The sequence below is a fragment of the Schistocerca piceifrons genome, chromosome X, assembly GCF_021461385.2.
Source record: "Schistocerca piceifrons isolate TAMUIC-IGC-003096 chromosome X, iqSchPice1.1, whole genome shotgun sequence".
Classification (NCBI taxonomy): domain Eukaryota; kingdom Metazoa; phylum Arthropoda; class Insecta; order Orthoptera; family Acrididae; genus Schistocerca; species Schistocerca piceifrons.
In genome coordinates this window covers 88,505,678-88,522,949 of record NC_060149.1, presented here as the reverse complement: position 1 = coordinate 88,522,949, position 17,272 = coordinate 88,505,678, and the positions used below count along the sequence as shown (strand labels likewise).

General features: G+C 42.3%; 1 protein-coding gene across 1 annotated transcript in view; it reads left to right on the top strand.

The window, feature by feature from the left end:
* LOC124722191 overlaps positions 1-5,954 on the top strand; it is a 44,022-nt gene extending 38,068 nt beyond the window's left edge. Inside the window, exon 3 of the mRNA XM_047247389.1 lies at positions 5,541-5,954. Within this exon, the coding sequence (XP_047103345.1) occupies positions 5,541-5,954 (414 nt within the window). The remainder of the gene's footprint in view (positions 1-5,540) is intronic.
* The last annotated feature ends 11,318 nt before the right edge of the window (positions 5,955-17,272 follow it).

Below are 17,272 nucleotides of genomic sequence, written 5' to 3'. Positions count from 1 at the left end.
GTGTGATGTGCTAAGGTTAGTAAGGTTTAAGTAGTTCTAAGTTCTAGGGGACTGATGACCTCAGATGTTAAGTTACATAGTGCTCAGAGCCATTAATAACGTCTATTATGGCTGCAAAAACGACTTTACTGAGGAATGGTGAAGTGGTAATCCTCAATTACGTTACACTGCGGGTTAAGGGAACCAATCAGGATAGATTCCAATGTCGAAGCCATTAGTTCTCACCAAGCTAGCGTTAATTCCCATGAGAGAACCTTCTTCAGGAGTCACCTAATGGGAAGCCGATACGAATGGACTGCTCTCCAACTTCAGCAGGAGACTTCGAATATAATTTTTAACAGGCTATAGGCGCCTGCAGGAGACAGGCAAAGGGACCACCTCCCTCCCTCCTTTGAAACAGGCGAAGCAAACAAATTTATTTACTCCAAATTAGTCATGCAATTGTTGAAGTTTCTTGAACAGTTACTGTAAAACTAAAGATTTACCATCACAGTTAAATCTGTAGCGTTACTGACCCCCACGTAACTAGGGTCTATTCGATTGCTACGAAGTTCTAAGGACAATAAGCCGTTGCCTGGGCGCTACTTCTGAGATTTTCAACTGGTTCAAATGGCTCTGAGCACTATGGGACTCAACTGCCGTGGTCATCAGTCCCCTAGAACTTAGAACTACTTAAACCGAACTAACCTAACGACATCACATACATCCATGTCCGAGGCAGGATTCGAACCTGCGACCGTAGCAACAGCGCGGTTCCGGACTGGAGCGCCTAGAACCGCACGGCCACCGCGGCCGGCTCTGAGATCTCATAAAGACAGTTCAGACGTTTTCAGAAAATTGCTGAAATGTGGTACCCAGTCCGTCCTCTGCCGCTTCTTCGTACGACAATTATCGGGCTTCTGACAAGGGCCAATAAAACACCGGAGTGCTGAGTATGGCGCCAATTCTGAACCACTCGACTCCTTCTCCACCTTCCCCAATTCCCACTCGGACGCACAATATAGTTTCGGCGATTTGTTGAAAATATACTCAGTATTACATCCACATCCACAGTGAAGTGCGTGGCAGAAGGTTCTACCTATTACACCATATATTTAGGTTTCTTCCTCTTCCATTCGCGTATGGTGCTTGGCGCGTTATAGTTGGTGTAATCTTCTAGTCACGGTCCCTAAGAAAGTAAGACGTATGTCTCTGTGGTAGATTTCTCACTGTATACAGCTTCTCGAAATCTTATAAGTAGGCCTTCAATAGATAGGGATGTCTTCCCTCAAGCGTCTGCCCATGCAGGTATTTCAGGATATTATTGTTTCTCTGACGTGAACCAAACATACTTGACACAGATCGAACTGTCCGCGTATATATATATATATATATATATATATATATATATATATATATATATATATATATAATAGGTCACATTATATATATGTATATGTATAATAGGTCACATGAGCGAAAAATGTAAGCAGTCTCCTTTGCACCAGTATCGTACCAACAAACCCATGTGTACCTCCTGTGTTATATATGATTGAGGCAACGTGATGATTCCATTTTATATCTGCACAAATTTTTACATCCAGGTTTTTTTTGCGAACTAAATGACTTCAATTGCAGCACATAGAATTTTAGTAATACAATGTTACGCTTTTGCGTTTAGTGCAGAGCACATTTTCGAAAAAAAAAAAGGTTCTGAGCACTATGGGACTTAACTGCTGTGGTCATCAGTCCCTTAGAACTACTTAAACCTAACTAACCTAAGGACATCACACACATCCATGCCCGAGGCAGGATTTGAACCTGCGACCGTAGCGGTCACGTGGTTGCAGACTGTAGCGCCTAGAACCGCACGGCTGCACATTTTCATATTCGTGAACATGTAAAGCAAGTTGCACCAGTTAGAAATCGTATGGAGATCTGTATGGATATTATATGTTTAGCTTTTCTCATATAGCCACAAGACTGGTGGATTTCTCGTGACGGTGTTTGCGTTGAAATATGCTTAATTATGTGGTCGGAAGGCGATGGAAATGGAAAAAGGAAAAGAAGGAAGAATGGAGTTTAACGTCCGGCCGTATGTTGCATATACACACATCAAAAGAAGACCGAGAGAGGTGGCGCAGTTAGACACTGGACTCGCATGCGAGAGGAGGACGGTTCAATCCCGCGTCGGGCCATCCTGATTTAGGTTTTCCGTGATTTCCCTAAATCGCTCCAGGCAAATGCCGGGATGGTTCCTTTGAAAGGGCACGGCCGACTTCCTTCCCCATCCTTCCCTAATCCGATGAGACCGAAGGCCTCGCTGTCTGGTCTCCTTCACCAAACAACCCCAACATCAAAAGAAATTTTGCATCACTCCGGTTCACAGAACTCTTGAAGACAGACGTTGACTGTAGATATTGTATCACACACGCAGACCCTTTGACTGTTCAGAGATGTCACTAAATCCGCCCAAAGATGTAAACAACTATGCATGAGTAGCGCCTATCAGACGGAGGGGGTCGGACACCCGATCAGTTCCAGTCATTCCACAAGGAAGGAGGTACGCGGCTCGTGTTGTCTGTTGTTCAACCATGCCTAGACGGTCAATACCGCGGTTCGATAGCGTTCGCATTGTTACTTTGTGCCAGGAACGGCTCTCAACAAGGGAAGTGTCCAGGTCTCTCGAAGTGAACCAAAGCGATGTTGTTCGGACTTGGAGGAGATACAGAGAGACAGAAACTGTCGATCACATGCCTCGCTCAGGCCGCCCATGGGATAGTACTGCAGTGGATGACCGCTATCTACGGATTATGGCTCGCAGGAAACCTGACAGCAACGCCTCCATGTTGAATAATGCAGTTCGTGCAGCCACAGAACGTCGTGTTACCACTCAAACTGTGCGCAATAGGGCGCATGATGCGCAACTTCACTCCCGACGTCAATGACGATGTCCATCTTTGCAACCAAGACACCATGCAGCGTGGTACAGATGGGCCCAACAACATGCCGAATGGATAGCTCAGAATTGGCATCACGTTCTCTTAACCGATGAGTGTCGCATATGCCTTCAACCAGACTATCGTCGGAGACGTGTTTGGAGGCAACCCGGTCAGGCTGAACTCCTTAAACACACCGTCCAGCGAGTGCAGCAAGGTGGAGGTTCCCTGATGTTTTGGGTTGGCATTATCAGGGGCCGAAGTACGCCGCTGGTGGTCATGGAAGGCGCCGGAACGGCTGTACGATACGTGAATGCCATCCTCCGACTGATGGTGCCACCATATCGACACCATTTTGGCGAGGGTTTCGTCTTCATGGACGACAATTCGCGCTCCCATCGTGCACATCTTCTGAATGACTTCCTCCAGGGTAACGACATCGCTCGACTAGAGTGGCCAGCATGTTCTCCAGATATGAACCCTATCGAACATGCCTGGGACAGATTGAAAAGGGCTGTTTATGGGCAACGTGACCCACCAACCACTCTGAGGGATCTACGCCAAATCGCCGTTGAGGAGTTGCACAATCCGGACCAACAGTGCCTTGATAAACTTGTGGATAGTATGCCACGATGAATACAGTCATGCATCAATGCAAGAAGACGTGCTACTGGATATTAGAGGTACCGTTGTGTACAGCAATCTGGAGCACCACCTCTGACGGTCTCGCTGTATAGCGGTACAACATGCAATGTGTGGTTTTCATGAGCAATAAAAAGGGCGGAAATGATGTTCATGTTGATTTCTATTCCAATTTTCTATACAGGTGTTGGAACTCTCGGAACCGAGGTGGCGCAAACGTTTTTTGATGTGTGTATTTTGCAGACTGTATTCGTATATGCAACTGATTGTAACTGCAAGACTATATCATTGTGCGAGACATAGTTCAGTAGATATGACGTCATGAACAATGGGCTGCGTGAGAAACTGTCACACAGTGCATGACGTTTAAATTTATTACTCTGTCCCTACTAACTCCATTCGCGACACATTTTGTAGAAAGTATCTAAATATGCATCTGAGTGTGCCTACAAAATTATATCATTGTACGACGCATAGTTCACGATATATGACGTCATAAACAGTAAGCATAAGGCTAGAGACTGCGTGGTATGTGCGTGGAAGCGCAGTTATAGTACCCCGTGCTACGTGAGCGGTCTAAATAATACGGACGCAGCGTAGCGCAAGACCGCGCGAATAGAGGAGGATAGCGATGAGGTTATTATATCCTACGTACGCATCACAGCCGCGCGTTGGCTGATCCCAGTACTTCAGAAAAATTAGTTTTCAGATTTTCTTGCTGTAAAAAAATACTGTCTGTTAATAAATCAAAGCTACACCAACTCCTGGAATTGGTTTCTCTGTAAGATTCTCCTTTTCTTTTAAGGCATTAAAGACGACTTCTTTCGGTTTTGTGCTTTTTCTTCACTTCACTTTGTGCGTTTTCTATACTTCTCATTCGATTCTCCAATGAAATTAATTAGCAATAAAAACTGATTTTTGCGTATCATAGTTTCAAATCACAGCTTCATGATGAAGTGTCTATTTTCTTTTTATATATCGATCATGCTTATTGTGATATTTTCTAAGTAACATGTATAAAATTTAAAGTGTTTACAGTGAAAATTGTGGTTACTGGCTGCTTTACGTTTGGTTCGTTTTACTTCGTACTAAATGTGGTTAACATATCTAAACTGTTTTTAGAGTTCAAACGAAAGACATGCCTCGCTACAGTTTAGAAAGATATAGAAGTTGACGTATTTTATTTGAGCGCACTGGCGCGGGACACGCTGTCTGAGCACGCCATGTTCAAAGTCCTTGCAGCTCACAGTCAGCCGCTTTAATTCCGCCAGTACCTTGTCTCCTACCTTCCAAACTCGTATTTTAAATATAAAATACTGAAGAAACATTGTCTATGACATAGGAGTGTTATACTGCAGCATGTACGTTTTTGGGAACACTTATACACGTTCTGTATACAGAACTGAAATGTCAACCTTCGCTATCCAAGAAGTGTGTTCAAATGTTATCTACAAAGTTGGGTGATGTCGTAGACGCTATAAAACTTCATAACTAATACACAGGGTACGATACGATACTCTAGTGCCTGTGTCTCTGGCGGCTGGTCGAATGTGCGCGCGCAACGATCCGATTGCCAAATTTCAGTGCTAATTAACTCGGAAACGGCACAATGTATCGCTTTTTTCAATTTATCAGTTACTTCTCACCACAACCTACCCTGCAACACCCGTACAAGCTTTTCAGACTGTTTCTGACCACCTCGTATAGCATTTTCCGAGTCGGTTCTCGTGGATCTTCTGACACTCCGCCAGCCAATGGAACGGGGTTTACTTTAATATATGGTACAATAGAAGTACTCTTTGCCACAATTTTCAGCGCTCGGCAGAGTGTACTCGTAGATTAATATGTCGACAAACATCGAGGGACAGGCTTCGGGGGCCGAACGATTGTGACTGACGAGGTAAGCTCGACGGGACGGAGAATGAGGACTGCACGTGGTGTCGGCGGATTCACCCTCGGTGAGCCTAATATCGCAATTAGGGCGACCCCGAGCGGGCCAGGAAACGGAACTGGTGTCCGGCGGGCAGGCTGCACGGGAGCGGAAGGCCCGCCAAGGTGGAAGAGCTCGGCTCCGCGCAAAGCGACGGGCGAACGCAATTACGGAAGAGGAGGCGGCGGCGCAGTCGTGAATGGTGCGCCGGGCCGGCGGGAACGCGCCCACGCGCCGGCGCGGCTGCCGGTGGCCCCGGGGCGGTGGGGGCGGCGAGGGTGGCGGGGGCGGCGTCGGTGGCGGCGACGGGGTGGGGAGGGGCGGGGATCGATGGTCGGCGCAGCCGGCCTGGCCTCACTCGCGGGTGCGAACGCGGAAGGGTAAGTGCTACCAGCCCCGCGCGCCGACTCCGCCGCGCCAAGCCGCGCGTAGCGAGTAGCGCCGCAGCTTTCTTCGCTCTCTAGTAAGCACCTCACAGCGCAATGCGATAACGTGTGTAGTCTGTTTCATGTACGTAATGGGTTTCTGCTTACTCAGTAATGTTGTCCTGTTTATTGCATATTTTTTACCTGCTTCAAAAGGTGTGTTATTATCTGATGTTCGAACCATAATACTCAATTTTCACACTGCGTTCCGCAGAAATAAATATTTGAGAATTACTCTTACACTATACGTTTCGCGAAGGAAAACAAGAAATTACGACGCAGCGTAAATACAGAGTAACCAATGTTTTATAATTTTTGCGATTAAATATCGCTTTCGTAAATTCCCTCCAGAGTGTTATGTTTAAATATACAGCTCTCAATAGTGAATGATTTCTGTGGAAACCGCGATCAGTCGTTTTTTAATGCTTTTTTTTTAAAAAAAAACTTCCCTTCGTCCATTAACCAGCTTTTGAGACATTGCTGGCTGCTCATTACTTTCGGGATTATGTGACGTCACCCGGCTCCCGGGGAGCAGATGTAAGACTCCTGTAAATATCAACATGTAACGGGCGGCCGAAATTCGGTCGAAAGCTACCTAATGGGTAAATAAAAATTTAGTAAACAGACTGGTCGTAGTTTCGATACAAATCGTCCCCTATCTTAACCACAATCGTCGTGTATTTTTCGTACATGGTGACACAGATGCTGGTAAGATCTTAGCTGTGTGTGAATGTCACTAAGAAGGTAAGTTAATTAAACAGTGTCCTGTAATATCGTCTCGGAACCTTGTGGCGGAGCGGCAAGTTGCTACGCGCTTACAATTTGAAATGGCATCCGTTTTCGCGCCACACGTAATTACGGCTGTTTCGATAAATTGTAATATTACCTATTCGCGGAGTATGTATGTATATCTAACACTACAGCTCTGTTATAACCTGTGGGGGAACTACATACGCAGTCTTTGTCTGTGTATATAAAATGCTAAAATTTGTATAAAAATTTACCAGTTCTTTTATTGCACTAATTACGATCTTCCCCAACTTTATGTGCAATAAATGAGAAAAATTCCGTTGTAGAATATCAAACACTTCATTCCTAAACGCTACTCCTTCTGTGTTTGATAAAGTGGTAATTATTTTTTGTTTACAAAATAACTAAAGTTTATGACATTCTTAACAGTGGGCCATAATCAGAAAAGAAGCTGTTCCGTTACACTAATGAATTTACGTTTCGAAACAGAGCTGCAGTATTTTCATTAAAGCATATGCAAGTAAAATGTAAATATTACATGTGGCATTTTACGCCAACAAGAGCTATGATTATTGCTAAGATTTACGCACAACATACAAAAATGTGTATTTCATATGTCACCTCCCTGTCACGTACTACAAGTGATATATATATATATATATATATATATATATATATATATATATTATATATATATATATATGTCGTGTGTGTTTGTGTGTACATAGAGTTTTGAATATGAGAATGTGCAGCGAATCCCTACCTAATTATAATAATATATATTTCCATAATCAGGACAGAGTTTCCTGCACGTTCTCGTATTCAAAAGTTTACATGACTGCTGCAGATTTACATCCAAATAAACTGACAAGGTGCCAATACCTATTCACATACAACATACGGTAATGACAAGTAATGCGCTGTTTGTTAAATACAAATTCAACGATTCAGTTGTAAAAAATGTCTAATAACATCAGATGACATTTCTGACCATAATTTCTCTTTATCTTCCACATTCCGAGGTAATACAATAAACTGCACATCAAAGTGGCAAATAATCTGGAGCGAGCATTTTGATGTTTTTACAATTTCAACATACTTTAGCTTTAGAAACCCCGGATAATTGATCGTATTTATAAACAATGAAGACAACTGCTAAAATAATTTTAACACTTCAAACTTGATGTGAAATATGGTCATTGAGACTTCCGATTCATCTTTCGGAACATATTGCACTACTTTCTGGGTAAACCTCTCGGTTGTAATGGTTAGAGCTGACCCATGTCTAGTTGAGTAAGTTATAGAGGAAAGTACCGAAAATTAAGTCACCATTTACCGCTGATATAATATGAGATAAGGTCGGAAGAGTGAAACCGTTACACAATCTGGTTGAGGCTAGTGGTTTCTTTTCCCCAAAATTATTATAAATATTGTTTCTTTCCACCAGTGTCATTGAAATTAATTATCGTTTAACAACGAAATTCGATAAATTTCGACGCTAAGTTATGTTACACGTTCCACAACTACACGCATATTTTCCTAAATATTTTTGTCATTCGTTTTTCTCCTTTTCGTAAGTTACAGTAATCATTTTTATGTAGAAAGAACAAAAATTCATATTATAAAATGTAAGTACAGAGTAGTAGGGAAAGCAACATCATTTCAAAATTTATTTCGAAATGTCGTAGATAACGCATTAGTACCTTTACTCATATCAACGAAGATCGTAGGAAACAGACAAACTCTTATAGTTTCGTCTCAGAAGACATAGGATCTTCAAGAACAAATCTAATACGGCTGAATAATATTCTGTTTTAATGAACCACAAAATTTTTTACGCTACATAACGCACTAAAGCGTCAAAGACTTTCTTTCACAGGACAGGTTTTCCTTAAATTATATTTCTTTTTGAAAAACAGCAATAAAATACTGTTCTATCTCACGCCACATAGCGGCTTGTATCCCGGAACACCATTTTTGCAATTCTTCTAACGTTCTTGCCATGTTGGTGCTCCGTTTTTCTTGAAAGTCTTAGACAATCTAGGGGGATCAAGTAAGGTAGCAGCCTTCGAGGAAAATATTCCAGAGATTGATGTATTTCTATGATTAAATGCAAATAAAATTGTTTCCATACAGATTTAATCTTTTCAAGAATACACAAAAAACTGATCACGGTGTTGTGATCTGATACAGAGTAGTCTCTTCTCGAAAAAAAAAAAACACCATTTTTGTGAGCTTACACTTTTTTTCGGGGGATGCTTCACATTATTTCAGCTGGAACGACGTTCATCGAGCTTCATGGGATGTAGCATATCCGACTGAATTATGCACTTCTATGGAAAAATTCTTTTCGAAAACTTCCCACTTTTCAGTTTCTGAAAACATAAAATGGCTCAGCCACCCAATTTGATGAGTACAGATAATCCCGGGTATCATTTAAAATTTCCTGTCGGAAATATATTCTGTATTTTTCTTCTCCCGTCCTAGACTACTGTCGGTTACTGATGCCTTCCTTCCCTTACAACGGCCGTAATCAAGGGTGACAAATATTTTGAAGAAGAAGTTACGCATTTTGACGTTTTTGTAATGAGAAAATTGCATTGTTAGTTTTATTGCTTACATAATTCATTTTACGAATCTTAAAACAATTATCGCTTTATTGCAAATGCTTGTTTCAGGCAACACTATTTTATAATTACGACTTTAAGTGAGACTGTATTCCGCATAGTTTTCACGGTGTTTTCTATTTCTGAACAAATGCGAACTATAGACACCTGTGAGTTCTGCACTTATATTTAAGGTGACATATTACATTTTAGTAATGACATCATCATCAATATATTTTTACGATCGTATAATTGTTATCATTTCTTAGCAGCGTATCGACTTCCTGCATCGTTAGAGCACTTACAGTAATTACTTCAGTAATTTTGTTCACAGAATTTATCTCGTTTTTTTTAAATTATTTAACTTTATTTACTCTGCTTTCGCTAGCAACGACAGTTCAAATACGCATCCGACCGTCCAGATTTACGTTTTCCGTGACTTTCCTACATCGCTCAAGGCAACAGCCGAGATGATCCTTTGAAAGGACTCTCTTCCCCATCCTTGAATCATTCCAAGCTTGTGACCTCGGTGTCGACGGGACGTTAAACCCCAGTCTTCCTTCCTTTCTTAAAACATAGCACTTGGTTATTTTTAACAAAAGCCTCTGCGGGTTCGCCGTTAATAAAATCCTCTGCGTGTTCGCCGTTAGCCAGTTATTTCACCGAAGTCTGTCTGAAATAAAACCTCGTAGACGGCTTTTCTAAGAAGATGAAAGTAAACCAGGACGTTATTTTAATTTTAAAACTGACACGGTTTAACTTTATTTTCTCTCTTGCAGCAACGGTCTTTTGTTTCCGCTTGTCAGCATCTTCGATGTTCTTTTATCCGACAGTCACTTATTCCGAAATAATTTATTTCGCTGCGTTAATAACCCTCTACGTTTTAATTATTCTAAGACTAGTGTCATCTGTAATATGAACTTTTCTCGTGTTTATTGTACTTCTCCTTGTCCGAAAAATAATTTTTAGCAGTTTTATTTGCTTAATCTTCTAAACTGTTTTGTTAGGGTTACTACCCAAATCACCTAACCCCCGTATGGCCATAGCAGACAGGTAGCTCTCTATCAGCCATGTTACAGTTTCGAACCGCAAGTAGCATTACTCTCTAGTTTGTAAATGTACGAAGACCGAAATGAAATGTCCCAACTTCGCCTTTCCGGAAACATGTCTTAAAATTGTCGTTATAGGATAATTAAGTATAAGGTGCCACGGTGAGTTATCCAACAGCCCAAAGTTCGATAAGCTTAATACTTTGTTTTAAAATAATAGTGAATTTGCAAAGCAAAAGTACTGAAAAAAGTTCCCCTTCATCGTATTTTTCTTTGGAAGGTAGCTTTTCCTTGTGATAGGAGGTTAATTTCATATCAACCATATTACCTACAAGTTATACGAGGATGTGATGAGATTAGACCTTCGTCGATACATCTCCTCTTCAAGTGCATTATATGGCATGAAACTCAGACTCGCTGGAAATTTCCAAAATTTTAAATTCAAGTCAAAGAAGACGGGGAAGTGATATCGACTGAGATCATACCTCAGGGAGTAAGGGTGATTAGTATTCAGTACATTAACTGAATTAGATAGCCACTGTATTCTGCAGAGTTTCAGTGCCAGAGTAGCTTGACTAGCCATTATCAGTTCAATCACCTGGAGAGTAATTTATATTCGTCGTCCTCTTTGGAACTCTACCATGACAATCCAGAGTCGTCTCTCATCTGTCATTGGACCGAAGACCACAACAACTACAGCATTCGCAGTCCCACAAATGGGAGAAGTCATATGGCACACAAAAGTTCACTTCAACCAGAGTAGAACAGTTTTCATTCATAACCTTTTCTCGTCTGGCTGAAATATTTATCAAGTAGGATAACGCCAGAAAATGAAAACTTTTAAGAAGGACGGAAGATCAGGGTTAAATGTTCAACTTATTTATAACTTAACAGAAGTTATATATGGCGTTCCCCAAGGTAGTGTGACAGAAGTTTTTCCACTTAAATTTCCACTTATTAAAGTATATAAATAATTTAGTTGACAATCTGAGCAGATCTTAGATTGTTTGCAGATAATGACGTCGTTTACCTAATAGTGAAGTCAACAGAAGATCAAAACAAATTTTTAAAATTATTTAGGCCAGATATTTGAATAGTGTGCGAAGTGGCAACTGACCCTTAACAATAAACGGTTTCAGTTATCCATATTACCACTAAGATAATGGCCTTTAATGTCTGTTACACGATCAAGTATACAAATTTAGAGTTTGTAGATTCAGATAAATATTTAGGGATGACAGTAAAGAAGAACTACGCTGAAGAGCGAAAGACACTGGTACACCTGGCTAACATCGCGTAGTCCCGCCACCCGAGCGCGCGGAAATGCCGCAACACGACGTGGTGTGAACTCGATTGTCTGTAGAAGTGCCGCAGGGAACTGACACCATGAATCCTGCAGAGCTGTCCATAAATCCGTAAGAGTATGAGGGGGTTGAGATATCTTCGGAACAGCACGTTGCAATTCATCCCAGATATGCTCAATAATGTTCATGTCTGGGGAGTTTGATGACCAGCAGAAGAGTGTCCCTAGAGCCATTCTGTAGCTATTCTGGAGGTGTGAGGTGTCACATCCTCCTGCTAGAATTGCCCAGGTCCATCTGAATGCACAATGGACATGAATGGATGCAGGTGATCAGACAGGATGCTTAGGTACGTGTCACCTGTCAGACTTGTATCTAGACCTATCAGGGGTCCAATATCACTCCAACTGCAAACGCCCCATACGAATACAGAGCCTCTACCAGCTTGCACAGACCCCTGCTGACATGCAGTATCCATCGATTCATGAGGTTGTCTCCATACCCGCTCGATAATATTTGAAACGAGACTCGTCTGACCAGGTAACATGTTCCAGTCATCAATAGCCCAATGTCGGTGTTGACGGACCCAGACGAGGCGAAGAGCTTCGTTTCGTGAAGCCATCAAGAGTGCACGAGCGGGCCTTCGGCACCGAAAGCCCATATCGATGATGTTTCGTTGAATGGTTCACACGCTGACACTTACTGATGGCCAGCATTGAAATCTGCAGCAGTTTGCGGAAGGGTTGCACTCCTGTCACGTTGAACGATTCTGTTGAGTCGTCGTTGGTTCTGTTCTTGCAGGATCTCTTTTCGGCCGCAGCGATGTAGGAGATATGATGTTTTACCGGATTCCTGATATTCACGGTACACTCGTGAAATGGTCGTACGGGAAGATCCCCGCTTTATCGGTACCTCGGAGATGCTGTGTCCCATCGGTCGTGGGCCGACTATAACACCACGTTCCACTTCACTTAAATCTTGATAACCTGCCATTGTAGCAGCAGTAACAGGTCTAACAATTGTGCCAGACATCCGTTGTCAGGGCGTTGCCGACCGCAGCGCCGTATTCTGCCTGTTTACATATGTCTGTATTTGAATACGCGTCCGTATACCAGTTTCTTTGGCGCTTTAGTGTAAAATTTGTATGATAACACAGAAAAAAGTTATAGGGGAGGCGAACCAAGGACTGCGTTTCATTGGTAGACCCTTAGAAGGAGCAAAACTTCCAATAAAGGAACTGTTTACACTTTTCTGTTCTCTTTTGATGTGTTTCAGGGGGCTGTGGAATCAACATCAGGTACCACTGACAGAAGAAGGGCAGTCCCATTTTGTGTTATCACGATATAGGGGAATGAGTTAATTTGATTGGAGATCATTAAAACCACAAATATTTTTTATAGAGACAGAATCATTTCACGAAATTTCAGCCAACAAGTTTCTCCTCCGACTGCCAAAATGCTTCTTCGCCTCCTACTTATATACAGAGGAATGGTCATCAACTTAAAATAAGAAAAATCAGAGCTTTCATCAAAAGACTTAGGTGTTTTCTATACGCGCTATTCCAGAGTGGGACAGTAGAGATTTATTTCGGATGCAGTGTCTTCGATGCTCTGCCAAACACTTATGAACGAATTGCAGGGTAATCGTATAGCTGTAGTGATAAGACACAACCTAGGACTGGTTTAAGATGAGACAACAAATTTCCCGTTACAGTTTCAGAAGAATAATAACGGAATTCACGTTACGTGATTTTTTAAGAAATTACATAAAATTTAAATTTGGAGCAACCGGCATCAAAGCTCAGCTCATTCTAAATGCGAATCTAGTGCTATCAAAACCACGTAATTGGGAAAGGTTCATCACTAACATATTTATTTGAAGAGCGCAGGAGCTTTTTAAGCTTCTCAACGAACTCTCATGTGAAACCTTATAAAATAAAGGAAGATTAAAATCCCGTCCACAGGGCGGTCATTAGTGACGGAGAACAAACCACGATTTCGAAATGTTGAGGAAGGAAATAGGCGGTGCACTTTTCTAAGGAACCATCCCGGCATTTGCCTGGAACGATTTAGAGAAATCAAGGGAAACCTAAACTTGCATGGACAGAAGGATCTGAACCGCCGTCCTCTCGGATGCAAATCCAGTGGGCTAACCACTGCGCCACCTCGCTCGGTTGGGAAACCTTATAACACAGGCGGTATTCATCTTGAATATGGCTGTTTATAAAATTACAAGAACTGCTGCTTTCTTGACAGGATGCTCCGTCATGTTGATAAAACAATCATCGTCCCCGAAGTACTCTTGCGCTGTACACAGCCCACAAAGCTGTAAAACGTTTTCATCTCCTTATGCATTTAATGCTCGCTTAAGCACAATAAGGGGAACACACATTAACAACGAAAAATAAACCCATAACGTAACACCGCCTACTCTTCACTGAGGTGACGAAACTCAGTGAAGCAACTCGACCTGACATGGACTCAACAAGTCGGTGGCAGTCCTCGGCATAAATACGGAGCCATGCTGCCCCTATAGTCGTCCATAACTGCGAAAGTGTTGCAGGTGCAGGATTTTGTGCACCAACTGACCTCTCGGGTATGTCCCATAAATGTTCAGTGGGTGGCCATATCATTCGCTCGAATTGTCTAGAATGTTCTTCAAACTAATCACGAACAATTGTGGGCCGGTGACACGGCCCATTGTCATCCATAAAAGTTCCATCGTTGTTTTGGGACTTGAAGTCCACGAATGACTGCAGATGGTCTCCAAGTAACCGCAAACAACCATTTCCAGTGTCGTTTTCGATGCCGGCTAAAAGAATCACATACCGGTTTACTCAAGGCCCACAGACCATCTTTAGAAATGCATAATCGAGGAACACTCTCAGACGTACAGGTAAGTCACTCAATGGCAGCTGCAACGTCCGACCGAGGATGGAGTGATGTGACGTTCCTATACTTGCGTAGCTACGAGTATATCACTGGTTGATGTTGTGTTTCAGAGTAACTCGGCAAGATATTGTACAGTAAGCTACACATTCCCCCTGAGCGTGATATCGAGCTGGTGAACACAGCTGATGCGCTTTCACGAGGAACAACGTCCAAAACCCGTTCGTTCGTTCCGTTTTAGAATTATCAAGATTCCCCCCCCCCCCTCCACCCCACCCCCACAGCTTCCTAGGAACGACAAGACAATTCCTAAGATAATAAAGAATCTAATTTCTCCAATCGAGATTTGTTCCGTAATATCGTGGAAGTGCTAAAATTGGCTCATCCTTCTTTCTCGGGACATCTGCATAGCCAGCCGTTCACAGAAGAACGAAAGTCGATCGGAAAAGTTCTCTCGTATTCTGCAGACTCTGAAAAAACTTTCCAACGCCAAGATGGTTAGTAGAGCATTTATTAGATTCAGACAACCTGATTGGGCAAACATATGTTGCCATCTTCGGATCTGCAATAGGACAGAACCGATTATCCATGCCTATAGTGTCTGCTGGTGTATCTCACATAATTACTACAGTATAGCTACTTCGATCGTTTTTATTTGGAAATATGCCACGCATAGATTTTACCGTTTGAGTACTCTAAGTGGGGTCACGTAACACTCAATCCACAATATAATTATGCAGTACTTTACAGTATGATGATTCGTGACACTTAGTATACGGAAAAATCTCCTTGATAAAAACGGCCACACATTTTCTGAAAATAAGTATTTCGTGAATCTCAAATCGCCCTGTTCGTCGATGCGATGCAAAGCGCTGTAGACATCGGCGTTCAGGATGATGCTTATTCGTACCTTGCAGAAAGTATTCAGAATAGTTGTACACTGTCGTTCAGAGAATAAAAGACAAGATTAACTGAGAACGGAAAAGATTCGTGACCCGATAGGGACTTCCTAGCAGATAGAACTCAACTCGTCGTTCTTAACTGGATGAAACGCAAGAATGTAAAATTAACTTTTTGTTTAAAGGAGCTTTGTATTGTCATTACTGACCAATTGGATAATGACAGAATCTCTGTGAGACTGATCATTTGTGATGCTGTTGTCTACAAGAAGGTTGCAAAAACAAAATACTGCAACGAACACTGGAAGACCAGCAGTTGATCTGCGCTCAGTGTACAGACTGTCAGTATGTATCATATTCTGCCCAAATACCTGGAGAGAGCTGTTACTGTTCTGTTATACAACATCTGCATCATACTCCGCAAGCCACCTAATGGAGTGTGACGGAAGTACTTCTGGTACAGCTAACTGATCCTCCTTACCCTGTGGCAGCACACTGGACTCGTATTCGGGAGGACGACGGTTCAATCCCGCGTCCGGCCATCCTGATTTAGGTTTTCCGTGATTTCCCTAAATCGCTCCAGGCAAATGCTGGGATAGTTCCTTTCAAAGGGCAAGGCCGACTTCCTTCCCCATCCTTCCCTAATCCGATGAGACCGATGACCTCGCTGTTTGGTCTCTTCCCCCAAAACAACCCAACTCATCCTTACCCTGTTACATTTGCGAATGGCACGTAAGAAGAATGAGTGTCGGTAATCGTCTGTACTGGCTCTAATTTCTCAAATTTTCTCTTCGTTCTCATTACCAAGATGTATGTGCAAGGCATTAATATGTTGTCCATCTCTTCCCGGGAAGTGCCCTCTCGAAATTTCAATGGAAAACATCTCCGTGATACACAACGCCTCTCTCGTAATGTCTGCCAATGGAGTTTGTCGAGCATGTCGATGGCGCTCTCGCGCCGACTAAACGATGCCGTGACGAAACGTGTCGCTCTTCATTAGATCTTCTCTATCTCTTCTAACAGTCCTACCTGGTAAGGATCCCATATTGATGAAGAACACTCAAGAATCGATTGAACAAGCGCCTTATAAGCCACTTTCCTCGTCGACAAGTTATACTTCATTAAGATTCTTCCTGTAAATCTGAGTCTACCGTCTGCTTTTCCTACTATTTGTTTTATGTGGTCATTCCACTGAAGGCCGCTCAGGGTAGTTACTCCTAGATATTTTACTGAAGATACTGTTTCCAACAATTTCTCATCAATAGTGTAGTTGTGACTTTCTTTTTCCTACATATGCGCAATATGATATATTTATTTACGGTCAGGGTCAACTGCCCCAACCTGCACCATCTGTCAATCCCCTGCTGGTCATTGTACAAATCGATAATGTATTCAGACGTTGCTATTTTGTTATAGACAACCGCATCATTTGCGAACAGTCTTAAAGAGCATCCGATGCTTTCTACTACATCATTTATCGACACTGTAAACAACAATAGTTCTATCACTCTTTCTTTAGGTCCCCTTGAAATTACCTTTACATCTGTCGATATTGTACAGTTAAGAGCGACATTTTGAGCTCTATCTGCAATAAAGTCTTGAATCCAGTAGCAAATCTGGTCCGATACTCGATAACCTTGTATTTTTTTTCACTAAACGACAGTGCGGGACTGTATCATATGCCTTCCTGACGTCGAGGGATATGGTATCAACCTGAGCACCGTTGTCTGCCGTGCTGTATATCTCATGGAAGAACGGAGGGAGCCGTACGCTATTGACGAGCGACAATCCAAAAATACCTAGCAGTAATCGCCCGCAAAGAGCTAAACTGGAATGATGACTCAAAATGGCTCTGAGCACTACG